General features: G+C 41.3%; 1 protein-coding gene and 1 long non-coding RNA gene across 12 annotated transcripts in view; one reads left to right on the forward strand and one right to left on the reverse strand.

The window, feature by feature from the left end:
• Nucleotides 1-27,890, forward strand: part of kirrel3a (kirre like nephrin family adhesion molecule 3a) — a 532,216-nt gene that overhangs the window by 496,839 nt on the left and 7,487 nt on the right. For 6 of the 11 annotated variants that reach the window (XM_087271356.1, XM_087271352.1, XM_087271357.1 and 3 more), the window contains 4 exons: nt 506-613; nt 4,275-4,358; nt 21,433-21,542; nt 26,580-26,666. In XM_087271356.1, the coding sequence (XP_087127482.1) occupies nt 506-613; nt 4,275-4,358; nt 21,433-21,542; nt 26,580-26,666 (389 nt within the window). The remainder of the gene's footprint in view (nt 1-505; nt 614-4,274; nt 4,359-21,432; nt 21,543-26,579; nt 26,667-27,890) is intronic. The other 5 variants (XM_087271360.1, XM_087271354.1, XM_087271361.1 and 2 more) reach the window with 1 other exon arrangement.
• On the reverse strand, nt 22,455-25,822 carry LOC141376450 (uncharacterized). Its single transcript, XR_015501676.2, has 3 exons — nt 24,312-25,822; nt 23,654-24,018; nt 22,455-23,474 (listed from the first exon to the last, which is right to left on the reverse strand). It is a non-coding gene; the product is annotated as an uncharacterized LOC141376450 (long non-coding RNA).

Genomic DNA, 27,890 nt, shown 5'->3' on the forward strand with positions numbered 1-27,890 from the left:
AGGTATCAATCAAGAGTTTTACTCGCGTCACCCTAATTAAATACCATGCCTTTTTTTTCTCCAAGCATTAGGGCAAAGACAGGATCATAGTGTGCTTATTCAGGTAAATGTCACATACTTAAATCACTGGATTTCTTTAATGGAATTCCGACGCATTCAGAACCTCCATTATGAATCTAATTTAAACAGCCCTTAATCCTTTTTTTTCCTCGCCTTTTTGATTTCTTTGAAATATTTAATCGAAATTAGACGCAATTTTTTTATTATTCAAATCCTGGCCCATTTTCCTCCAGTAAAGCCGACTCCCAAGGTGCAGAGCTGAGTTATTCAAAGAGGTCAGCTCATCCCCCCGTAGGATTTAATCCAAGACTCTTGGAAACACGACTTCATTATGTCTCCTCCAGTGACAAACACGCTCCCGATGCGGACTCTTGTGTGTAGCATGAGCTCTGCGTTCTGTCAGCAGGTTTGTCTGATGATCCCGGCGGTTCTGTGTTCTCCTCAGGGTCTCTGCGATTGGCCGTCATCATCGGGGTTGCAGTGGGAGCTTTCCTGGCTCTGATCGTCCTCATCGGGACCCTGGGGGCTTTCTGCTGCGCTCGTCTGCAGAGGAGTAAGTGAGCTTTTGTGTTCCTACAGAGACCCAAACACAAGCGAGTCGCCCCACATGTCCATTGAGACACACACCACTTTTTTATACACTCCGAGTAGCACAACTTTATCCACAACAGCAGCTAATTAAAAAAAAGAGCGCTACTGTATTTAACAAAATAAATGTTCTCTGGCATGACGGCTGCTCAGATGTTGTCAGATTAGTGTTGTTTTCTTATAATAAGTTGTTTTTCCAACAATTAGTGGTGTAGCGTGACAAAACACTACATTGGTTAGTCGTTTTTTTATTATATTTGTGCAAAGCTGAGAAAAAACTTGAAAAAAAAAAGTTTGAAATGCATATTAAAATGTGAAATGTCGTAATTAAAATAAATAATAAGAAAAGACTAGGCTGTTCAGCAGATGTTTTTAGTTGGTTATGTAAATTTGGTGGTGTTATAGTTTTAATTGGGGGTTGTAAATGTGTATGCTGTCATCGTAACTGAGAATATTGTGCCTGTGTTTTATGCTGTTTATATATGCATAGGTTAGAGAGATTGGTTTGTTTTTCTAAAGTCTCTCTTATGCTGATGAGTTATTATTTAGCTGATCTAGATTCTGAGTTTGCAGCATCATGTCTAAAGTCTTTGCTGCATTTAGTACATTTGTTAATATTATAATTATTTGCAATCATTGTTTAAAAATCTGTAATAATAAATTAATAAGTATTAAAGATGAAAAATTTAAGATTTAATATTAAGTTATTTAATTTGACCTTGAGCTCATAATTTATAGATTTTATACATTTATACATATTATTAATATTATTATTATTTTTATTATTATTATTATTATTATTATTTGTTGTAATTATTATTATTATTACTATTATTATTATTATTATTATTATTATTATTATTATTATTATTATTACTATTATCATTATTTATTATTATTATTTAATTATTATTATTATTATTATTATTATTATTATTATTATTAATAATAATAATAATAATAATATTTATTGTATTATTATTATTATTATTATTATTATTATTATTATTATTATTATTATTATTATTATTATTATTATTTAAAAAGTTAATAATAAATGGAGGATAAATTGTGTGCATACTTGCAGGGTATTTTTTTAGAATGGAAAAAATATTATTTATAAAATCGTAAATTATCCATTTACTTTAAATTTATTTCAATAAAACATTTGTAAAATTATTATTCAAAAACATGAAATATATATAAAGGATAAATTTCATGTATATTCTTGCTGGATATTGTTTTAAAACTGAAAGATTATCATTAAAAAATATATGTATTTAGTTTACTTACATTAGCCATTTAAGAAAAAAATATATATTATTAAAAAAGTACATTTTGTTTTATTAGCGCATATTTTGCATATGTAAGGAGTGTGTTTATACTTTAATATTCTGTAAATATACAGTGTTCAGTATATATAAGTACACCCCCCACAAATTTCTCATTTAAATATATATTTTCTATAGGATGCTTTACAATATTATATTTGTGCATATGCATTAGTTTAGTCAGTACTGAAGCCAAACCTGAAGCTAATCTAACTAAATAATTTACAATAATGTTTCAGAAATTAGCAGCCCAAATTTATATGTTAGGGAAAAATATTAAATATCAAGAGAAACAAAAAACATATACAATTTAGTTGAAATGTTGTAGTTTGTAATTTTTTTGCAATGTTTTGCATGAATTTAAATGTGTTATCTTTCCATTTCTAAATATGTTCTGTCTAAAATATTATTTTAATAAATATATCTGTTTAATAAATATGTTTTGTTTAAATGCACCAATATATGTTACAGTCCTATATTCACTGAGTGGACAATGGGGTGTACTCAATTATGCTGAGCACTGTATTATACTGGATTTTTTTAGAGCATGAATTGTATAAATAAAGAGTGTGTTTTAATATACTATATATTATATTGAAAATATGCTTATTACACTGGTTTATTAGCTCATGTATTGGGTATGTAAAGACTTCTTAAATATACTTATTATACTGGATATTTAAAAAAAAGGTTAGCTAATATTTTGTAAATGTAAGGAGTGCATTTAAATATACTGTAAATACTGTATACTGGATGTTTTATTAATTAGCACATGTATTGTATATGCAAGGACTGTGTTTTAATATACTTATTATACATTTTTTATTATTAGCAGATATTTTGTATATTTAAGCAGTGCATTTAGATATACTTATATTGAGAAATATACATATTATACTTAAATATTCCTATTAAACTGAAAAGATTTACTCAAATATTTTTGCTGAATGTTTAAACTACTTATTTAAAATGAGCTGAATCAACACAACTCTTGAGTTGTTTTTGGGGACAATTTATGTTTAATCCACTTAAATTTGCTAGGTTAACTTGATCTATTTGGGTTGAGACAGCATGAATGAATTGTGTTCGACCCTGCATTTTTTACAGTATTCTCATCATACAGGATTTTTCAATGATTATTAACACATGCACTCATTGGCCACTTTATTAGGCACACCTTACTAGTACCGGGTTGGACCCCCTTTTGCCTTCAGAACTGCCTTAATCCATCGTGGCACAGATTTAACAAGCTACTGGAAATATTCCTTAGAGATTTTGCTCCACACTGACATGATAGCATCACAGTTGCTGCAGATTTGTCGGCTGCACATGCATGATGCAAATCTCCCGCTCCATCACATCCCAAAGGTGCTCTATTGGATTGAGTTCTGGTGACTGTGGAGGCCATAACTTGGCTTTATAACTAGGCTTTATAACATGGCGCATTATACTGCTGAATGTAGCCATCAGAAGATGGATACACTGTGGTCATAAAGAGATGTACATGGTCAGCAACAATACTCAGGTAGGCTGTGGCGTTGACACGATGCTCAATTGGTATTAATAGGCATAAAGTGTGCAAAAATATATATTAGCTGACAGAAGTGGCACCCAGTGTGGTCTTCTGCTACTGTAGCCCATCTGCCTCAATGTTTAATGTGTTCAGAGATACGTAATAACAAGTGGTTATTTGAGTTACTATTGCCTTTCTATCAGCTGGAACCAGTCTGGCCATTCTCCTCTGACAATCTGCAGCAGATTGTCTTGACCATGTCTACATGCCTGAATGCATTAAGTTGCTGCCATGTGATTGGCTGATAAGAAATTTGTGTCATCGAGCAGTTAGACAGGTGTACCTAATAAAGTGGCCGGTTGATGTGTATATTGTATATGTAAAGAGTGTGTTTAAATATACTTGAATCAAAAATCTAGCCAATCAGAAACTGTTTCATGTTGAAATGTAAATGTCTGAAATTGCATGCCAACCTGTAATGCTGCGTGTAGAAAAAGTCAACTTGACAGTAGTTTAAGGCATCAGTGTCTTGTAGCCCAGCAAGCCACATTTCCTGAGTAGTTCTTCAACACTGTAGCGCACGATGATAAGAGCACACCCACACCTTCCTCACGTCTTCCTCTATCTGAGGTCTTTATTGTCTTATCTTGCCTTTCGCAAATTGCCTCCATTAGCGGCCAGCTCCCGCTCCTCAGCCTGACTTTATCTGAGCGCGACTGTAAAGACCTCATTTTTTAACAAGTGATCTTACTTCCTTTGCATGTTGTGACCGTGCGCCACAGAGGACATGCACCTGGTGATGTCTTCACTCCCAGTGTCCCTCTCTTCTAGACAGAGAGAGATATCCGGCACAGTAAAAAGCGAAAGTAAGCTCGTCTCACTTCTTGCACACTTCCCTTTAAAAATCATACATCTGGCAATATATGCTAATTATATACATGACAAACAAGTTCATATTTGTATTGCATATGTATAGACTGTATAAAGCAAATGCAACATATGTTTCAAAATATTGCAAAAATGCTGATTTACTTACAGTGGTGTGAAAAAGTATTTGCCCCCCTATTGATTTCTTTTCTTTGCATGTTTGTCACTCTTGAATGTTTCAGATCATCAAATAAATTCAAACATTAGTCAAAGATAAAGTTGAAATGAAGGTTTTTTTATTATTAGGGGGAAACAACACAACATAGCCTTGTGTAAAAGTATTTGCCTCCTAAGCCAAATAACGTTCGAGGTTACTAAAGTAACCCTTCGTTCCCCGAGGAGGGGAACGGAAGCACTATAAGTGGATTTGATTTGTAAAATCCACGCATTGGGAGGATTCGGATCAGAAGCCGCTTGTCTGGAGAGTATTGAACGGGCCAATGAATGAAATTAATTGGCAGCGTAAGCTTGCGCAGGTGTGCGACATCTGCAATTATCTCAGCATATAAGCACACCTGAAGCCAGCAGACGCCATCCTTTTAAGCTGAAGAGACTTTCAAACAGCTAAGGGACAGTCATTATGGCGACGGAGTATAGTGCTTCCGTTCCCCTCCTCGGGGAACGAAGGGTTACTTTAGTAACCTCGAACGTTCCCCTTCGGGGGGAACTTCAGCACTATAAGTGGATTTGATTTGTAAAATCCACGCATTGGGAGCCCATTGAAAGCGCCATAATGACTGCACCTTACCAACACCCCCGATGAGGAGATAGTCAAGCAAGCGTGACGCACCCACATCATGGGGGGCGCGGTCCTCCAACGTGTCCCTGGCCCTAATTTATCCTACTTCAACAGAAGTTTTACGGATGTAGATATATTTTTTGGGAAGTCGTGAGCATCTAGATAATTCTAGGAAATACGACAGTACGTTGGGAAGCGTGCAATCCCGATAGGGAGGACGCTGCGGAGGCCATCCGTTACCCAAGGGGGGGATAGATGGCAGAATTTACATATGGACTAGCCCTAAAAAGGGGGAGTACGCATAGCAAAAGAGTGGTTAGCGGAGAGGGAAGACACGGGTCCGCCCAGGGGGGGGGACTTAACCGTGGCGGAATAAGCATATGGGATCGCCTAGTGGGGATCACGCATAGCAGGCACCTATACCCAAAACGCGGGCTGACCAGCGGGCAGACCTACAACGTAGTGGGCCAGCAAGTGACTCCTCCGCTGAGTCAGTGCTGGGGGCCACGGAGGAATCTGCAGGGCTCACCTGACGGGGAACTTTACTGACAGATAAAAAAGGCGCACGTACCTCCGTGTTAGGGAGAATGGCGCAGCAAGCGTGTTTCAACACCCTACCGAGTTGTCTCCTCAATCACCAAAGGGTTACCTAATACCCTTGAGGAAACCGGCTCCACTCGCAGATTGTAAAACCTTGCAAATGTGTTGGGTGTCGCCCAGCCCGCAGCTCTACAGATGTCTGTTAGAGAGACGCCGCGTGCACGCGCCCAAGAGGATGCAACGCTCCGAGTGGAGTGTGCACGAACTCCCGGGGGACACGGCTGACCTCGACTCGAATAAGCGAGTGAAATGGCATCCACAATCCAGTGGGATAATCTTTGTTTCGATACGGCACTTCCCTGCTGCCGACCGCCATAACAGACAAAGAGCTGCTCAGATGATCTAAAATTCTGAGTACGGTCCACATAAATGCGCAGAGCGCGAACTGGACAAAGTAAAGAAAGGGCTGGGTCTGCCTCCTCCGGGGGCAGCGCTTGCAGGTTCACTACCTGATCTCTAAAGGGGGTGGTAGGAACCTTGGGCACATAACCGGGGCGGGGTCTCAGGATGACGTGAGAGTAATCCGGCCCGAATTCCAGGCACGAGTCACTGACCGAAAATGCCTCCAGGTCCCCGACCCTCTTGATGGAGGCCAACGCAACCAGCAGAGCTGTCTTCAGGGACAGAAATCTTAGAGATACTGATTCGAGTGGCTCAAAGGGATCGGATCGCAGACTCGTGAGAACGAGGGCGAGATCCCAAGAGGGCATGAGAGGGGGGCGAGATGGATTAATTCGCCTAGCACCCCTAAGGAACTGGATGACCAGGTTATGCTTTCCCACGGTGCCGCCAGCTACCGCGCTATGATAAGCGGAGATGGCGGCCACGTAAACCTTGAGAGTGGAGGGCGACAGCCTGCTGTCCAACTTCTCTTGAAGGAAAGAGAGCACAACACTAATCTGGCAATTTCGGGGGTCTTCTCTGCGAGAGACGCACCATTCAGTGAATAGACTCCACTTCAGGGCGTAGGCGCGCCTCGTGGAGGGGGCTCTAGCCTGAGTGATGGTATTAACCACCGCAGTCGGTAGGTTACCTAAGTCTTCCTCGCGTCTAGGGACCACACGTGGAGGTTCCAAAGATCGGGGCGAGGGTGCCAGATGGTGCCCTGTCCCTGAGAGAGTAGGTCCTCTCTCAAAGGGATCCGCCAGGGGAGGGCCGTCGCGAGGAGTGAGAGCTCTGATATCCAGGTCCGGTTGGGCCAAAGGGGCGCAACTAGCAGAACCTGTTCCTCGTCCTCCCTGACCTTGCACAGAAACTGCGCGAGCAGGCTCACTGGGGGAAACGCATACTTGCGCATGCCCCGAGGCCAGCTGTGGGCCAGTGCATCCGTGCCGAGAGAGCCCTCGGTCAGGGAAAAAAACAACTGGCAGTGAGCGTTCTCGGGGGAAGCAAACAGATCGATCTGGGCCTCCTCGAATCGCGCCCATATCAGCTGAACAGACTCGGGGTGGAGTCTCCATTCTCCAGGACGTAACAGCTGTCGTGAGAGCGCATCGGCTGCACGATTGAGCGTGCCTGGGACGTGAATGGCGCGCAGCGAATTCAGCCGCGGGTGACTCCAGAGGAGCAGACGGCGGGCGAGCTGAGACATGCGGCGAGAGCGCATACCCCCCATGCGGTTGATATACGCCGCCGCCGCCGTACTGTCCGTCCTGACCAGCACGTGTTGCCGCTCCAGCACCGGTAAAAAGCGGTGGAGAGCGAGGAACACTGCCAACAGCTCTAGGCGATTGATATGCCAATGCAGCTGGGCACCCTTCCAGAGACCCGCAGCCGCATGCCCGCAACACACGGCCCCCTAACCCGTGTTGGAAGCGTCTGTTGAAACAACAACATGGCTGGACGCCTGTCCTAGAGGCACACCGGCCTGTAGGAACGAGGTGTCGTTCCAAGGGCTGAGGGCGCGGCGACACAGCGCAGTAACCGAGACCCGGTGTGTGCCCGCGTGCCATGCGCGTCTGGGGACCCGATCGTGAAGCCAGTGCTGAAGTGGTCTCATATGGAGCCACCCGAGCGGCGTGACGGCGGCTGCGGATGCCATATGCCCCAGGAGCCTCTGAAAGAACTTCAGTGGGACCACTAGTTTGCTGTCGAGCTCCCTCAGACAGTTCAGCAACAGGCGAGCGCGTTCCTCGGAGAGGTGCGCTACCATGGTGATCGAGTCCAGCTCCATCCCGAGAAAAGAAATCCTCTGCACGGGGGCGAGTTTGCTCTTTTCTCGGTTGACCTGAAGCCCCAGTAGGCGGAGATGCCGAAGCACCTTGTCCCTGTGCATAATCAATTGCTCCCGCGAGTGGGCTAAAATCAGCCAGTCGTCGAGATAATTGAGTATGCGAATGCCCGCGAGCCGAAGGGGCGCTAGGGCACCCTCCGCGAGTTTGGTGAAGACCCGCGGAGACAGAGAGAGCCCGAAGGGGAGGACCTTGTACTGCCACGCTCGACCCTCGAACGCAAACCGCAGAAATTGGCGGTGGCGTGGAAGAATGGAGACATGGAAATACGCGTCCTTCAGGTCTATGGCTGCAAACCAATCCCGAGGACGAACGCATTGGAGAATGCGCCTCTGCGTGAGCATTCTGAACGGCAGCCTGTGCAGACAGCGGTTCAAAACGCGCAGATCTAGGATTGGCCGTGACCCACCGCTCTTTTTGGGTACGATGAAGTATGGGCTGTAAAACCCACTCTCCATCTCGGCTGGAGGAACCAGCTCGATTGCACCCTTCGCCAGGAGGGCAGCAATCTCCTCTCGCAAGACAGGGGCGGACAGGGGGCTGACCCTGGAGAAATACACGCCCGTAAACTTGGGGGGCCGTTTCGCGAACTGAATCGCGTAACCGAGTCTGATTGTGCGTATGAGCCACCGCGAGGGGCTGGCCCGCGCTAACCAGGCAGGCAGAGCCCTCGCTAATGGAGTCATCGCTACAATCGCTGACGTACCAGCGGTGGGGCAGCGCGGAGTGGGTGTGCTGATCCGGGAAGCACGAGGGTCCCGCGGAAGAGCTGGAGGAGAGCGATTCGCTCTGGCTCCGCACCCTGACTCCTGAGAGGGGGCTGGAGGGCTGAGGGAAGGGAGACCGTCCCCCCAGCGCTCGTGAGCCACTGGCGAAGCACGTAGAGTCTGCGAGCCGGAAGGCAGCGCGTCCCGGACTGGCAGAACTCGTGCAGTCACATCCGGGGAAGGGAAAAAGTGCTCTTTTACTGATGTTTTGGTGGCACTGAAAAGTACCGTTGTTATCGGGGCCCCGCCCTCCAGCGGGGAAAGAGCAAGTTTCCTCTTCTCCGGATGGCCTGTCTCAGGGACGCTTCGTGGTCCGTTTACCGGACTTAACGGCGCCCTGGGCAGGAGGGGCTGCCTGCTTTCGAGGTGAACGCCGCGCCTCGGCGAGGAACAGCGGAAGTGGATGGCTCGGCGGGCGGAGCGGGCTTACGGCCACGCCGATAGATGACATTGCCCATCGCATCCGACTGCTCTTTCACCGCCTTGAATTCCTGGGTGAATTCACCGACGGTGTCGCCGAACAGGCCAGCCTGGGATATGGGCGAGTCAAGAAAGCGAACTTTGTCAACGTCGCGCATATCGGCCAGGTTTAGCCAGAGGTGGCGTTCCTGAACCACAAGTGTGGACATCGTCCTCCCCAGCGCACACGCGGCGGACTTAGTAGTCCGAAGAGCATAGTCGGTCGCGGTGCGCAGCTCATGTAATAAGCTTGGGTTGGACCCGCCCTCGTGCAGCTCGGCCAGCGCCTGCGCTTGGTAGCGCTGGTAGGTGGCCATCGCGTGCAAAGCAGAAGCAGCCTGGCCCGCAGCCTTATAAGCTCTGGCTCCGAGGGAGGCAGACAACCTACAGGCTTTGGACGGGAGGCGGGGCAAACCCCGCCACGTAGAGGCGCCGCGCGGACAAAGATTGACCGCGATAGCGCGCTCCACTGACGGAATCGCCTCATACCCCCTGGCAGCTCCGCCGTCAAGGGCGGTGAGGGCGGAGGCACACGCAGCACGGGCAGAGAAAGGTGCCCTCCAAGACTGCGTGAGCCTACTGTGCACTTCCGGGAAGAAGGGGACGAGAGGCTTCGAAGGCTTCGCCTTCTGGTCCTCTACGTAGCACCCATCTAGTCGGTCCGGCCGCGGAGCTGGGGGATAAACCATCTCCAACCCCACGGCCGAAGCAGCCCGGGAAAGCACGGCTAACATGTCCGCTTCAGGATCCGATTTGACAGCGCTCACCTGCCCGGAGGGGGCGAGCGGGTCCGGATCTTCGTCGGACAGTGAAAGCCCACCCTCCGATGCCGCGGAGGACATCTGATCTCCGGTGTCAGCGAGTGTGAGAGCTACCATCTGGTTAGACGGATCACTCTCACCACCCGAAGCTTGGATGGAGCACCGTGAGGAGCGAGAGGTCCGCGAGCCCGTGGGCGGCGGATTATCTCCCGCTGAAACCCTCAGATCTGCCCGAGCGCCCGCTGCTTTTTTAGAACAGGAGGCAACTGGGGTGGCTCGCTCTCTTGCGAAAGTTAGCCGCGATCTTAGCTGTGCAACGGTCATGGCATCGCAATGACGACATGAACCGCCCGCGAGCACCGCATTAACATGCTGGACCCCCAAACATGCAATGCAGTGATCGTGTCCATCATCCGGAGCCAGGAAACCCCCGCATCCAGAAACGCACAGTCGGAGCGCCATCCTGAAAAGGACGTGCTGCACGACTGTGTTGCTCTTTTAGGAAAGTTGCAACTATACGCACCGCTCTGGAGGACCGGACCCAAAGAACCGCAGGCAAGGGAGTAACCCAGCTCGACCGTCTGCCACCGCGAAGACCCATTCTGGACCGGGAGACACACTCGTTCGCTCTGAAGTGCTGATCAGCAAGAGGAACCCTCATCGACTCACTCAGAAAGGATCTGAAGCGAAAAGGATGGCGTCTGCTGGCTTCAGGTGTGCTTATATGCTGAGATAATTGCAGATGTCGCACACCTGCGCAAGCTTACGCTGCCAATTAATTTCATTCATTGGCCCGTTCAATACTCTCCAGACAAGCGGCTTCTGATCCGAATCCTCCCAATGCGTGGATTTTACAAATCAAATCCACTTATAGTGCTGAAGTTCCCCCCGAAGGGGAACTGGTTGGGACACACTTAGCAGCAACAACTGCAATCAAGCATTTTCGATAGCTTCCAATGAGTCTGTTATCCTAATGATACACAGAGCATCTTTTTAAGCAAGGTTGCTGGGCAACTTTAGGAAATAATACCATAAATGGACAACAAATTGCTCATTCTTATTAGTACAGTAGCCAAGTAACATTGCTCAAAAAGTTGCCCTGTGCATCATCAGCATTGCAGTCTCTATCTTATGGTGGAGTCATGAACACTCACCTTAAATGAGGCAGGTGAGGCCTGCAGTTCATTGTCGGGTCGCTGCACTCTTGGTGTAATTTTGTTACATTTCCTGAGAAGGTTCTAAACTTTTCTATGTTTTGCCTTTTGCAGATTTAGGGCCCTATCATACACCCGGCGCAGTGTGGCGCAAGACGCGGTGCAATAGTCTTTTGCTACTTTAAGCTCGGCGCAAGGGGCATTTTGAGGTGTTGCGCCACACTGTTTAAATAGCTAATTAATTTGCGCTCATATGTGCGCCCATAGGTGTTCTAGTCTAAAAAAGCAGGCGTGTTTTGGCGCATTGCTATTTTGAGAAACTGTAAATAGTCTGTTCTTTATACCAGAGCAAACTCGGTCTATTGTCTGGCGCAAAGTGCGCCTGGCTTACACACTACACACAAGATGTAGAGCAATACGCAAATATCTTTACATATGACAAAGATATAATATATTAAGGATGTATATAATAAGGATATATATATATGATATACATATAAATTATTAAAATATTACAAAACATATTAATTTCTAGCCTTCATGAATTTAAAAACCACTGCCTTACTTTCTTCATCTCGGGAGGCTTTTTCAGTTCATTTAATTTGCTTTTGTATAATGTTATTATTATTAGCAGTATTATTTATTATATCCATATTTATATTTGTTTTATTAAAAACAAGCTTAGATTCGTCCACCTATCAGGTTTTAGACCATATGGGGCATAGCAGGTGTGTTTGGAAATAACTCAGTATTTTGACCACACTTTGTTATTATTGTTCATTTATTCGTTTGCTGGAAATTAGATCTGAATTTAGAAATAGTTTTGAAACAAATCTTTGCGCTTAACAAACAAAAATAATTATTTATAGGCAAATTGATGTCTGTGCGGTAAGGTTTCCCTATTGTGACGACCCCAGGACTTCATTATGGATGTGGCAGATCCTGATTGGGTGCCTGGTTGTCACCAATTGCCTCAAACCATATAAAAGGGTTTTGAGTGCTAGCTTCTGGAGGACGGTGAGGCTACGGGCCGTCCTCGTGTTCAGATCATCCCTTCATTTCTGCAACCTTATGGTTTTGTTTAGCATTATTTATTTGTGTAGTTAAAGTAGTTATTTTCTCTATTTTTCCCCTAGACGTTTGTTTGTTGATTTGTTGTTCTATTTAGTTTTATGTATAATAAATAAGTTGCATATACATTCTTTTGTTGTCCGAACTCTTTTATGTTGCGACTCAAACGAGGGGGTCGTAACATAAAATTGGGCGCTCGTCCGGATAATATAACTACACATAAGGTAATGCATTTTGTTTGTGTTCACCAATGTAAATGAGTAGACTTCAGGTAGTTAGAGTGTTCTCAGCTGGGTTTGTAATCCTTCCATCGAGACACTATTTGTTATTTTAGTTTGTTATTTTGCCTTTTTTATTTTTGAAGGTTATTCTGGATGGAGATTATTAAGTCTCTGTCGGGGGTACGCATCGGGCTTTTGGCTATGCCAATTGTCCTCGAGCTTAGCGTTTAAAAGCCGCCCCGAGTCCGGTACACCTTTGAAGATTAGGTAGGTTAAGTTAGTTATTTTTCGTGTAGGTAGGAACTGAAGTCTCTCATTTTCATTCTTTTCATAAGGTGACACTTTGTTTTTTTCCGTATTTGTTAATTACGATGCCCTCCGATTAATAGAGTAACTATAGTTTATAGTAATCTCTTATAACGGTGAGTTTTTGTAAACTGAGCGCGTCTGCTGTTATTGTTCCTGGCGAAGTGGCTGATGGGATTTGTAGTTGTTAGGCGCTAGTTTCACGTGCGCTTCAGTGTGTGCGCGCTTTGTTGTTGTTGTTAGAGCGTTTGCTGTTGGCAGTCATGTCGTCTTCATCAATTATTGAAGATTTCTTTGCATTTCCTTTGGAGATACTACTGGAGAGATGTACGAAGGAGGAACTGTTGCTGATCGCGGAGCGTTTTGATATTGATGTAACGAGTAATGACAAGAAACTCAAGGAAACGCTGATGAAAGCTGTGAAGAGCGCACTTTGTGAACGCGGCGTTTTAGAGGTAAGAGCTCCTATTATTCCTGATGAGTCTGTATCGTCTCCTGTTTGTAGTGTCGATCTAAATGCAAAGTTTAGTGAAATGTCGTTGCAAGAAAAACAGCTGTGTGTTGATGCGGAAAAATTTAGAGCCGAGCGTGATGTTTGTGCTTTGAAAGAGAAAGAGTTGGAGAATGATTTTGAAGTAAAGAAAATGCAACAACAGTTAGAAATGCGGAAAATGGAGTTGGAGTTGCAGAAAGAGCGAGAGGAAAGAGAGTTTCAATTGCGAAAACTTGAGCTGGAATTGAAATTAAAATCACATCAAGCTCCTGTAATTTCAGCTGCTGAGTCAAATGTGTTTGATGTACACAAAAACATTAGGCTAGTGCCGCCGTTTTTGGAGAGGGAAGTAGAGAAATACTTTCAGCATTTTGAACGTGTTGCAGAGTCATTAAAGTGGCCAAAGACTTTTTGGACATTATTATTGCAGTGCGTGTTGATAGGGAGAGCACAGGATGTGTATTCAGCGTTGACTACAGAGCAAAGTAGCGATTATGAGATTGTGAAGTCCGCTATTTTACAAGCTTATGAATTAGCACCTGAGGCTTATCGACAAAAATTCAGAACTCATTTTAAATCTGAGAAAAGCACTTTTCTTGAGTTTGCTAGAGAGAAAGAAAATCTGTTTGACCGCTGGTGCTCATCTGTAAAAATTAAATCTAAGGAGGAGCTTAGAGAGCTCATTCTTCTTGAAGAGTTTAAGTGCTGTGTCCCAAATGCTGTGGCCATGTATCTTAATGAGCATAAAGTGACTAAACTGTCTGAGGCTGCACTTATGGCAGATGAATTTACTCTCACTCACCAGAATACTGCTCATGTAAATGATATGAGTAGATTAAAGCTGAATTCTATGAGTAAAAGTAAAAAGATGCTTTCACGTCAGCATGTTGTGTCAGTTCCTGCTGAAAATGTTTCACTCACACGTCAAAAAGGTGAAATTATTTGTTTTTATTGTAAAAAACAAGGACATAAAATTTCTGACTGTGCTATTTTAAAAAAGAAAGATAAATCTGTTAAACCTGTTGGTTTGATTTCAAAAGTGAATCACAATGTTAGCACTAAGCAGATTGAGAAAATAAATATCAGTGAAATGGAGGATAAGACCAGTGTGGATTTTGGGCCATTCATTACTGATGGTAGTGTTTCTTTGCCTGACTCTGATGAATTTGTTCCTGTTCGTATTCTTCGTGATACAGGTGCTGGACAGTCATTTTTGATGCAAGGACTTTTGCCTTTGTCTGAACGTACTGCTACTGGGTCTCATGTGCTGGTCAGAGGGCTTGAAATGAGCTACATGGAAGTTCCATTGCACCACATTCACCTTAACTCCAAACTTGTAACAGGTGATGTAGTTGTAGGAGTTCGTGCTAACCTTCCTATTCCTGGTGTCACCTTTATACTTGGAAATGACTTGGCTGGTGGTAATGTGTGGGAGAAACCTGATGGTGAAATTTCACCTGTAGTGTTTCCTTCTGTTGAAGGATTGAATAAGCCTCCTGACTGTTCTGATTTGTTCCCAGCATGTGCAGTAACTCGAGCGATGACTAAGAGAGGAGTGTTGGATGAGACAGGAAGTGTTCTTAGTGATACTTTTATTTCATCTACAGACTCTTCACTAGAGCCTGGTACTGTGAACACCACTACTGTAGATGAAGAGACTCCTGTGCACAATATTACATCTGTTGATGCACATATTGAAAAGCCCGTTTCACTTTCTGAAAGTCCACCTTGTGATGCTAATGCTAACACTTGTTTGTTATCTCCACTTCATAGTGTGACTCGAGCTGAGCTGATAAAAGCCCAGCATGCGGATGAAGCTGTTCAGGAGATGTTTTCCTTAGTCGGTGCTGGTGGAGAAAACAAAGTCTCCACGTCTTATATTCTTCGGGATGGGTTGCTTTGCAGACAACAGCCTATGTCTTCTGACTCTTCTCTTGATCCTAGGATCCAAATTGTGGTTCCTTCAATTTTTCGTCATGATGTCTTAAGGCTGTCACACCAAGGCCCTGCTGGTCATACGGGGGTAAGAAAGACATGTGATAGGATTTTGAGGGAATTTTATTGGCCTAGACTCAAGAAAGATGTGACTAAATACATACGGTCTTGTCACAACTGTCAAATGACCGGGAAGCCTAATCAACGTATTCCATTGGCTCCTTTGCAACCCATTGCTGTTTGTACTACCCCTTTTGAACATCTAATCATAGATTGTGTGGGTCCTTTACCCCGATCTAAGGCCGGACATGCTTATTTGCTTACTGTAATGTGCCAGTCTACACGCTATCCTACAGCTTATCCATTGAGATCGATCACAACAAAATCTATTTTAAAGGCTTTGACAAATTTCATGTCTATCTTTGGTATTCCAAAAACAATTCAGTCTGATCAAGGTTCAAATTTTATGTCCCGACAATTTTCAAAAGTTCTACAACAACTAAAAGTTAAACACAATATCTCAAGTGCTTATCATCCTCAGAGTCAGGGAGGTTTAGAAAGGTTCCACCAGACTCTTAAGTCACTTTTGAGATCCTATTGTGTTGAACTTGATTGTGACTGGGAGGAAGGACTTCCTTGGATATTGTTGGCTATTCGTGAAGTTGTTCAGGAGAGCACTGGTTTTAGCCCCAATGAGTTGGTGTTCGGACACACAGTCCGAGGCCCGATTGCTGTTTTAGCCGATGAATGGAACATCACTGATCCACCTGAGAATGTTCTAGATTATGTCAGTGGTTTTCGCTATCGACTTTATGAAGCTCGAGCTATCGCTTTGCGAAAACTAGGTAAGTCTCAGGAAAAGATGCAGAGGTTGTTTGATCGCAAAGTTAAACTTCGAAGTTTTCAGGTTGGCGATAAAGTTTTAGCATTGCTTCCTGTTTTGAGTAGTCCGTTTCAGGCTAGGTTTAGTGGACCATACACCATAGTAAAGTGTTACACGAATAACAACTATCTTTTAAGTACACCTGATCGACGAAAAAAAGTACAGGTTTGCCATGTTAACTTGCTGAAGCCATACTTGAGCCCTGTTTCATCTCTTTCAGTACATGTCGTGACCTCCGATCTTGACTCCAGTGTTTCAGGAGCTTCTGTGGACATGACTACTGATCTGGATGAAAAGAGTGGTCCTTCACGAGGAGTTGTGGAAGGACGCCTGAATAATTCGGAATTTCTTGTTAATCTCTCTCATCATCTGTCTCATTTGTGCGAACCAGAGAAGACCAGTATCATTGAGTTGGTAAATTCATTCCCTTCTATCTTTTCTGATGTTCCTACTCAAACTCATGTCATTCAACATGACATTGATGTTGGGATGGCTTCACCTGTAAAACAACATCCATATCGGGTGAATCCTGTTAAAAGGAAACTCCTTGAGAAAGAAGTGGAATATTTGCTTGCTCACCGATTAGCAGAACCCAGTTTTAGTTCGTGGAGCTCCCCCTGCATTCTAGTGACTAAATCAGATCAATCTTATCGGTTTTGTACTGATTATAGGAAGCTCAATTCACTTACAAAACCTGATTGTTTTCCTTTACCCAGAATCGATGATTGTGTAGATCGGGTAGGATCTGCACAGTTTGTGAGTAAGTTTGATCTTTTAAAAGGATATTGGCAAGTGCCGTTAACATCTCGTGCTAAGGAATTGTCTGCTTTTATTACACCAGACAGTTTCCTACAGTACACAGTTATGCCTTTTGGAGTTCGAAATGCTCCAGCGACTTTTCAACGTCTGGTAAATCGAGTGTTATCAGGGATGCAGGGATGTGAAGCCTACCTGGATGATGTTGTGCTGTACAGTTCTACTTGGTCAGAACATCTAGCACAAATTAGAGAACTGTTTGAACGTTTAGCTAAAGCTAACTTGACTGTTAATCTTGCCAAGTGTGAGTTTGGTAAGGCTACAGTGACTTATTTGGGTAAGGTGGTTGGCAGAGGGTGCGTTCGTCCTATTACTGCTAAAGTTGAAGCCATCTCTAGTTTTCCCACTCCCACTACTCGTCGTGAGTTAAGGCGTTTTCTCGGAATGGTGGGTTACTATAGAGGTTTTTGTAAGAATTTTGCAGATGTTGTTGCCCCTCTGACAGATTTATTGAGCCCAAAAAGACCTTTCCATTGGTCAGTGCAGTGTCAATGTGCTTTTGATAATGCTAAATCTCTTTTAGCTAATGCTCCGGTGTTGACTGCACCAAACTTTGAGAAACCTTTTCTTCTAGCGGTGGACGCTAGTGCTTTTGGTGCTGGTGCAGTTCTTCTTCAGGAAGATGACAAAGGAGTTGAGCATCCAGTCAGTTATTTTTCAAAAAAATTCAATTGTCATCAGCAGGTCTATTCCACAGTGGAAAAAGAGGCTTTAGCTCTTGTGTTGGCTGTTCAACACTTTGAGGTCTATTTGAGTTCAGTTTGTGGTCCTATTGTCATCTATACAGACCATAATCCTTTAACTTTCTTGGATTGAATGCGTGGAAAGAACCAGCGGATTATGAGATGGAGCCTTATATTGCAACCATTCTCTCTGCTGATTAAACATATTCGTGGCAAAGACAACTTGATTGCTGACGCTCTCTCAAGAGTGTAAAATGTCCCATTAGGTTGGGCATATCTTTTGTTTGTCTTTCTCTCTCTCTCTCTCTCTCTCTCTCTCTCTCTCTCTCTCTCGATTCTGTCTCTTTCTCATTTTCTATCTCTAGTCTTTACTCTGATTTCCTAGGGCCCAGGAGTCGGGGAGAAAACTGGAGTGAGATTTATGGAGATGAGTACTCCTGTTATTGTAAATTTCAATTTAGTTGGTTTATGTTCTGTTTGTTCCACTAGTTGTTTTTGTCGGTTCTTTAGGGAACCTCCTTTTGGAGTGGGAGGTGTGACGACCCCAGGACTTCATTATGGATGTGGCAGATCCTGATTGGGTGCCTGGTTGTCACCAATTGCCTCAAACCATATAAAAGGGTTTTGAGTGCTAGCTTCTGGAGGACGGTGAGGCTACGGGCCGTCCTCGTGTTCAGATCATCCCTTCATTTCTGCAACCTTATGGTTTTGTTTAGCATTATTTATTTGTGTAGTTAAAGTAGTTATTTTCTCTATTTTTCCCCTAGACGTTTGTTTGTTGATTTGTTGTTCTATTTAGTTTTATGTATAATAAATAAGTTGCATATACATTCTTTTGTTGTCCGAACTCTTTTATGTTGCGACTCAAACGAGGGGGTCGTAACACTATCCACGAGAGCAAAAGAGAAAGTGAACTTACTTTACGTCATGTTAATAGCAATGCGCTTATGGCGCGACACAGCTGGCTATTAAATGTAATGGGAGATGAGACTCTGATTGGTTTATTCTCAAAACACACCTATAACTCATTAAGAAAATAAACTCAACCCTTTTAGACCATGCACCACTGCGCAAAGCGGATTTTCCCGTCCTTAAATTAACAAAAATGCATTCTGACAGGCCCTGAAAGCTTTTGCGTCCTGCGTTTTGCGCTCTGCACATGCACCGTCAAAACAGAGCCCAATGACTTTCTCTGTGGTTTGCTTCAGTCTCAATGCTTTAGAAATGGCTTTAGAACCTTTTTTTCCTGACTGATAGATCTCAGTTATTATCTTTCTCAATTGTTTTTGATGTCTGATGTGCATGATGTCGGGCTTTTGGGAATCTTTTGGTCTACTTCACTTTGTCAGGCAGGTCCTATTTAAGAGATTTCACTCTAAGGGAAACACTCTTTTTCCACAAAGGGCTGTGTGGTTTTAGATTTTGTTTCCTTTTGATATTAAAAGCATTCACTTTTAAAATGCATGGTGTGTTTACTTGTGTTATCTGTGACTAATATTTAAATTTGTTACATGATCTGAAACATTAAAGTGTAACAAACAAGCAAAAAAAATAAATAAAATTAGTAAGAGTTTTTTCACACCACTGTATATATTTATTTTAACTATTGGAAGTACAAATATTTACATGTGGGTTCAAATATGTTCAATTATGTTTTGCATTAGATATAAATATATGGTTGAAATCAAAATTATTATTAGCCCGCCATAATGTTTTTTTTTGTTTTGTTTTTTTTTTTTCAAAGATTTTCCATGTTATGTTAAACAGCAAGGACATTTTCACAGTATTTCCTATTATATATATATTTTCTTCTGGAGAAAGGCTTGTTTGTTGTAGTTTGGATGGATTTAAAAGCAGTTTTTAAATTAAAATAAAATTAAAGTCAATATTATTAGCCATCTTTAAATACTTTTTTTTAATTGGCTACAGAACAAAACACTTTTGTCCAATAACCCGTTTAATTACCCAACTTGCCTAGTTAACTTAATTAACCGAGTTAAGCTTTTAAATTGCACTTTAAGCTGAATACTAGTATTTGCAAAAGGACAAATCAAATATTATGTACTGTCATCATGGCAAAGATAAACTAAATTAGTTATTTAATTAGAAATGTGTTAAAAAATATTCTCTCTATTAAACAACACTTGAGAAATATTTCAAAAAAGAAAGAAGGCTAATCATTTTGACTTCAACTTGTAGGTGTCCATCTATTAGCTCAATGACGAAACTAACAGCATGGTCGAAGGTTTAATGCATGTAAGCCTTTTCTAGTGCTTATGAAAAGAATTGTATAATTTATTAGAATTTATTTATATTAATTTATTAGCTCCGAATTCAATCTGACTCCAATTTAAATGATCCTAAAATTTAGATAATATTTCTAATTGTAAGAACGGATCACATTCATCATTTATGATTTAATTTAGAGTTTTGATATTTTCTGAGGTCCGATATTCTAATTGTACGTTCATTAGGGACCAACGTCGCTCAGAGTTCCACGCCCCGGGTTTGCGTTTCTTCTCACGGACAATATGTCGGCACTCTGAAAATAGTCAGAGGATGCAGGATTAACTATATTTGAATAAGCTGGTCGCATTAACGCTTACCTAGTCTTAAAAAAACAGATCCTTAGCCAAGCCCATACAACTTGCTATTCCCAGTGGTCGAATGATTAAAAGGTCTACATGTTATCGGCACGCAATGGCTACGAATAATCAAATGCGCCAATTAAATCAATTTCGATTATGCCGTACGATAAGGGTAACGAGACTCCACATAATCTACTGGATACAATGAATTCGCAAAACTCCAGAATTAATCAAAACTTAAAATTTTATTTGTCAGGTAAAATTGTATTCTGCCAATTACATAATAAATCATCAGGAAGCCAATTCAGAGATGAGACTGTAACAATACAACATCCATTAATCAAAGATAAATCAAAGAGTTAAGAGATGCATACCTGACCACAGAAATACATTGCAGCATAAGTCTCAGAGATGCTGCAATGGGGTGTCTTTTTACAAGATCTCCCCCCGTCCTAAAGCACATCTTACCTTATATACTCAAGTCAAAACAAACAGCCATAAATTCAAGACAATAGAAGTGTCACAGAAACCCTGACCTGGTCAATTTGAGGAATTAACCATCTCTTAGGAGGGAGAGCATCTTATCAAGATCTTATAGAAGTCAAAAACCAAATCAACATATACCAGTAAAATGTTACTGTAAAATTAAGACCACTTTACCAATCACACAGAGACATTTAAAATGATACCAAACATGAATATAGTGATGCAAGATACACCATATTAAAACCTTGAACATTTTATGTGAAATGTGCTCTAATCAGAAGGTAACATAAGGGTCAAGAAGGGGGGTTTAAGTGGAAGGAGAAGGGTGACTTCTTCGCATTACCCCTTGCTGTTGAGTAGCTCTGTTTCTCCAGCCTGTGATTGCATTGTCAACAGTGATTTGAATAGAACAGTGGAACAGTTGGTTTCTTCATCAATTCTCAGATTAAAAAATCCATTGGAACATTGCATCTTGTCTCATGAAATTCCATAACAGTTCTTATGGTCTGATATTTTGGATCCTTACAAACTGTATGGCAAGAAATGAACACATTTGATAAATTTTAAATATTTAGAAATATATGTTGCATATATTTTATATATTATTCTACATGTGAGAATTCCAAAAACTTGTATGTCACATATGTAATTTGAATGCATTGCCATTTATCAGATTTCCATATGGGTTAGCTGCCCGGTTCGGGAAAAAAACCTTGCATGTTGTTCACCAGTGCGTGTTCATGTTCACCAGAATCAGAATCATGTCAAAGCTCAAGGGAAGCTGTAGTGGTTCATGTCTAATCAGAACGATTTCCACCAGATCTCAAAGGAGTCGTGTCCGCTAAAAATGACATCCGAGTGGAGATTGTACATAAGGATCATAACGCAGCCAGAGAGCCGGAAGAGCACAGCAACGTGAAGCAAATGATGGTGAGTTTGCTCTGCTAATCCCCCTCTCCACTTCTCTCTGACTTCCTTTACATCTGGCTAGCATCCGTCTGGTTGTTAAGAGCTCTAATGCAGGTGTAAATTGGCTCCTATGGAGCATCAAAGTCGAGCTGGATGAGTCTGCGTGCTTATGCGTGTGTTTCCAGTCTGAAAGGTCAAATGCTTTTTATCCACTGATTCTGTAGCTCAAACAGTAGATGATTTTTTTTATTTATTTGAGGGTTTTTTTAGGGAACGCTCCACTTTATTTTGAAAATAGGCCTGTTTTAAAACTATCCTGGAGTAAACCTGTTGAGTTTTACCATTTTTTAATCCATTCATCCAATCTCTGTCTGATGGGAGCACTTTTAGCTTAGCTTAGCATAAATCATTGATTCAGATTAGACCATTAGCATCTCGCTCAAAAATTCTCATTTTAAGATTGAATCTTCTGTAGTTACATTGTGTACTAAGACTGGCAGAAATAAAATGTTATTTTCTAAGCTGATTTTGTTATGTTCTAAGCTGGCAAGAACTATACTCTCATTTCAGCACAATAATCAAGAAAATGTACTGCCATACCACACACGGCGCAGGAAAATTGGCTACTTTTTTGTATTCTGTTGTTATCTCGCTACATCAGTCCAGAAAATAACAACTTTTCGATTTCTGTTGGTTTTAGTTACAATGTAACTACAGAAGAGTCAAGCTTTAAATACAGAAGATTTATCGAAACTATGTAGTCATTTTGAGTGAGATGCTAATGGTCTAATCCGATTCATTGATCTATGCTAAGCTAAGCTAAAACTGTTCCCGGCAAACTTGAAGATCGGCTGAATGGATTCAAAATGAGTAAAACTCAACTGTTTAACTCTAGGGGAGATGTAAAATGAGCCTGTTTTTTTTTTTTTTTTAAAGTGGAGTGTTCCTTTAATAACAATACGTAATATAGGCTATTGCTGATGTATTATTATGTCTTAGAACACATAAGACACACTTTCTCCTCCTGGAGAGAAAAGCATTTGTATAAAATGCAACACATAATACATCATATCATGAACAAGATTAATGAGTGTCAGTGAATTAAGCTCACTCCAAATGCCAATAATTTTGACTTTGAATTTGTACTTGCAAATTGACTACGCCTTTAAGTTATAGGATCAGGTATATACTGTTTATGGAGGGCAAAGTACACAAATCAAGTACTTGAAAAAAAAATCCTGCCAATGCACTGTTAAGTGCTTCTTTTCACTATTACTTGAGTATAAATAGGTGTATAAAAAAAGCAACATTTCTGAATTATGAACCTAGACTTTCTATCAAAAATCTAAATTATATAAAAAAGTTCAATACATTTATAGTTTTTTTTTTTGTTTTGTTTTTAACAGAAGAAATAAACTCTTAACAGGTTTGGAACAATTAGACCCAGCAGGCAAAAGTCGTCAACATGATGTCAGGGACGTTGCACTTTGTTTGGAAATGAAAATTGGGTTGATGTCAGAACCCATTGTCAGGCCTACGTCAATGTCCAGTGTCCAACCTAAAATCAACCAAATATCAATGTCTAATGATGTTACAGCTCAGTGTTGTGGGGACGTTACCACTATGATGTCTATCAGACATTAGATTTTGGTTGCCATATACCTGATGAATAAATGTCAGTATTTTGTCATCAATATGACGATGGTTTAAGATGTTAGCTCTGTTGGATTTTGGTCACTTTCCAACACAACCTAAAATCAACCAAATATCAACGTCATTTCAATGATATCGGTATTGGACGACAAATTAACGTTGTCCTTAGATGCTGGCTAGACATTGACTTTTGGTCACCTGATGTCACAACCTAAATCTAACCTAATAATAATCTCTTATAACATTGTGTGGATGTTACCACTATGACGTCTATCAGATGTTGGATTTTGGTTGCTATACCTGACGAATAAATGTCAGTATTTGACGTGAATATGACGTTGGTTTAAGATGCTGGCTAGACATTGACTTTTGGTCACCTGATGTCACAACCTAAATATAACCTAATAATAATCTCTTATAACATTGTGTGGATGTTACCACTATGACGTCTATCAGATGTTGGAATTTGGTTGCTATACCTGACGAATAAATGTCAATATTAGACGTGAATATGCCATTGGTTTAAGATGTTGGCTTGACGTTGGATTTTGGTCACTTTCCAACACAACCTAAAATCAACCAAATATCAACGTCATTTGACGTCATTATTGGACGTCAAAATAACGTTGCCCTTAGACGCTGCCTAGACATTAAATTTTGGTCACCTGACATCACAACCTAAATCTAACCTAATATTAATGTCTTATAATGTTGTGTGGACGTTACCACTCTGACGTCTATCAGACGTTGGATTTTGGTTGCTATACCTGACGAATAAATGTCAGTATTTGACGTGAGTATGACGTTGGTTTAAAATGCTGGCTAGACATTGACTTTTGGTCACCTGACATCAAAACCTAAATCTAACCTAATATTAATTTCTTATAAATGTTGTGTGGATGTTAACACTCTGACGTCTATCAGACGTTGGATTTTGGTTGCCATACCTGATAAATAAATGTCAGTATTTTACATCAATATGACGTTGGTTTAAGATAATGGATCGGCTTTGGATTATGATCACTTTCCAACACAACCTAAAATTAACCAAATATCAACTTAATTTCAGTTACATTGTTATTGGACGTCTAAATAACGTTGTCCATAGATGCTGGCTAAACATTAAATTTTGGTCACCTGACATCACAACCTAAATCTAACCTTATATTAATGTCTTATAACATTGTGTGGACGTTACCACTCTGACGTCTATCAGACGTTGGATTTTGGTTGCTATACCTGACGAATAAATGTCAGTATTTGACGTGAATATGACGTTGGTTTAAGATGCTGGCTAGACATTGACTTTTGGTCACCTGATGTCACAACCTAAATCTAACCTAATAATAATCTCTTATAACATTGTGTGGATGTTACCACTATGACGTCTATCAGATGTTGGATTTTGGTTGCTATACCTGACGAATAAATGTCAATATTTGACGTGAATATGACATTGGTTTAAGATGTTGGCTTGACGTTGGATTTTGGTCACTTTCCAACACAACCTAAAATCAACCAAATATCAATGTCATTTGACGTCATTATTGGACGTCAAAATAACGTTGCCCTTAGACGCTGCCTAGACATTACATTTTGGTCACCTGACATCACAACCTAAATCTAACCTAATATTAATGTCTTAAAACGTTGTGTGGACGTTACCACTCTGACGTCTATCAGATGTTGGATTTTGGTTGCTATACCTGACGAATAAATGTCAGTATTTGACGTGAGTATGACGTTGGTTTAAGATGCTGGCTAGACATTGACTTTTGGTCACCTGACATTACAACCTAAATCTAACCTAATATTAATGTCTTATAAACGTTGTGTGGACGTTAACACTCTGACGTCTATCAGACGTCGAATTTTGGTTGCTATACCTGACGAATAAATGTCAGTATTTTACGTCAATATGACGTTGGTTGAAGATGTTGGATCGGCGTTGGATTATGATCACTTTCCAACACAACCTAAAATCAACCACAAATCAACCTAATTTCAATGACGTTGTTATTGGACGTCTAAATAACGTTGTCCATAGATGCTGGCTAAACATAGAATTTTGGTAACCTGACATCACAACCTAAATCTAACCCAGGGGTGGGCAAACTTGGTGCTGGAGGGCCGGTGTCCTGCAAAGTTTAGCTCCAACCCTAATCAAACACACCTGCTAATAGATTTCTTGTGATCTTAAAGACACTGATTAGCATGTTCAGGTGTGTTTGACTAGTGTTGGAACAAAACTCTGCAGGAAAACCGGCCCTCGAGGATCAAGTTTGCCCATCCCTAATCTAACCTGATATTAACGTCTTATGACGATGTGTGCCTGCTGGGAAGCGTGAGTAAATGATGACAACACTTTCAGTTTTATCCATATAACAAAAGTACCAAAGTTTATCGAAAGTCTTCAAATATTTTACACAAGGGCGTAGAATTGGCATGAACAGAGGGGACTTGTCCCTACCAATATCCACAAATTACTGAAATGACCCTACCTATAATTTAATCGACTTCAAAATAAAGTAATGCTCCGTCAACTCTTAACCTACACATGCACCAAGTCAAGTTCGCTACTAGTTCACCATAATTCTATTAACCATGGCAGTGCAATTAATCCAAATTCAGTTTTGATTTTGGCCTCCATGATTTAAAAAAAAAACAATAATCGGGATAAAACAGTTCACACACCTCTCTAAATTTATCTATATTGAATTGAATTAAATTCATACCTCCTCAAAGCCCGACTGCAGTAAAATCATGTAAATTAACTTTTGCAGCATGGGACGTGACTGTTATTTGTATTATTAAGTGTTTATTTTATATTATTATGTACTTTAATCATGTTTTTAAAAGTGCGAAACAGAATTTGTGCTGTTCAATGCATGCGCTCTAGGAATGTATGTCCCCACCAATGTCAAGAGCGATTCTACGTCATTGATTTTATAATTGCTTATTATTTACATTGCATTTCTATTCTCCAAAATGTTAATTCGTATAGCTATTAATTTTGTTATTGTTATTATTATTTAATCACGAGTGATTGTTTAAGCATTTCAATGCATATCATACCTGTGTATTACTCTGTATTTGACAAATAAAATTTGAATTTGGAATTCGGATTTTAAAAAAGACCTCATTACTGCCCAGCACTCACTCCTGCTGGAATTTGTTGAGTCATTAGCATAAAGGTATTTTTCGCCCGCAGCTCTCAAATCACATTACAGCACTGCAGCATCCTTGAACTTTGACCAGGTTCAGATCAGACCTGAGCTTGAAGGGAATATCATTTTTATTTTTTATTTTTTGCAGCTGCAGATGCTGGAATTCTCCGGTTCGTGTTTACAGGCTGAAATCGATAGCAGTCAGCACATCATCATCTCACTTTCTCTCTGCTTTCAGATGGAGCGAGCCGACTTTCAGCAAGAATCGGTGTTGAAACAGTTGGAGGTCCTGCAGGAGGAGGAGAGGGAGCTACAACACATTAAGGTGATGAACAGAGGGATGGAAAGACGGGGGGAGAACTCTGCAGGACTCGCATCTGTCACCATTAAACAACCCCAGAGAGTCATTTCTCCATCACACTCATAAAAAACAGATTTAATAGAACAGCCGCGTAATCTCGCTGAATCTAATAAAGCAGAGTTGTGGGAACTCTCGCTCTCTGCGTTCCTTGCTCTTTTTTTCCACCATGTTCTTTTTCCATACAGAGTCCATTATAAAAAAAAAATATGTTCATAAATGGACGTGTTGTCGCACTGACGGACTGCACGTCAGATCTCCAATGCCCAAGTCTTCATTATGTCCTCTGGTAATTGAGAAGCACTGAGGCTTTTGCTTGAATGCGCATGCTAATTCGTTTAATGAAAGCCGTTTGGCTAGACTTCCGTCTGGATCTTTTGTCTACAATTTTTCAGCCTTTCAGATTATTTCAAAAGCTCAACTTTTCAAGGGCTTGATCTTTGGAATATGCACATTTTAAACAGACAAATCCATTATTAGTTATATATGCGCCAAGGCAAAAGTTACTAACTAGAGATCGAATCTTGAGACTTGTTATTGAGCAGCATTTATAAGGATACATTATTTAAAGATAAAACGTATACTTTGCTTTTGATTTGCATGATTTATGATGAAAAGGAAATTTTGAATAATGTAACCTTCATATGAATTGTATTGCAACAAATAATTACAAAGAAAGGGCAAGAAAGCATTCAAATAAACAAGAAACATTGGAGAAAACTGCTGTTATACTCCAGTTTGATTTGCAACTTTGCTAAACCATTTAAACAGAGTTCATTGCAGATTTAAGTTCATTCATTTTCTTGTCGGCTTAGTCCCTTTATTAATCCGGGGTCGCTACAGCGGAATGAACCGCCAACTTATCCAGCAAGTTTTTACGCAGCGGATGCCCTTCCAGCTGCAACCCATCTCTGGGAATCATCCACACACACATTCACACACACACACTCATACACTACGGACAATTTAGCCCACCCAATTCCCCTGTACCGCATGTCTTTGGACTGTGGGGGAAACCGGAGCACCTGGAGGAAGCCCAGGCGAAGGGCGTTCCACACAGAAACGCCAACTGAGCCAAGGTTCGACCCAGCGACCTTCTTGCTGTGAGGCGACAGCACTACCTACTGCGCCACTGCCTCGCCTGCAGATTTAAGTTCACTTTTTAAATGAAAGTCATTTTGAAATTTCAGA

Source organism: Danio rerio, chromosome 10, assembly GCF_052040795.2.
Source record: "Danio rerio strain M-AB ecotype USA chromosome 10, GRCz13ab, whole genome shotgun sequence".
NCBI lineage: Eukaryota > Metazoa > Chordata > Actinopteri > Cypriniformes > Danionidae > Danio > Danio rerio.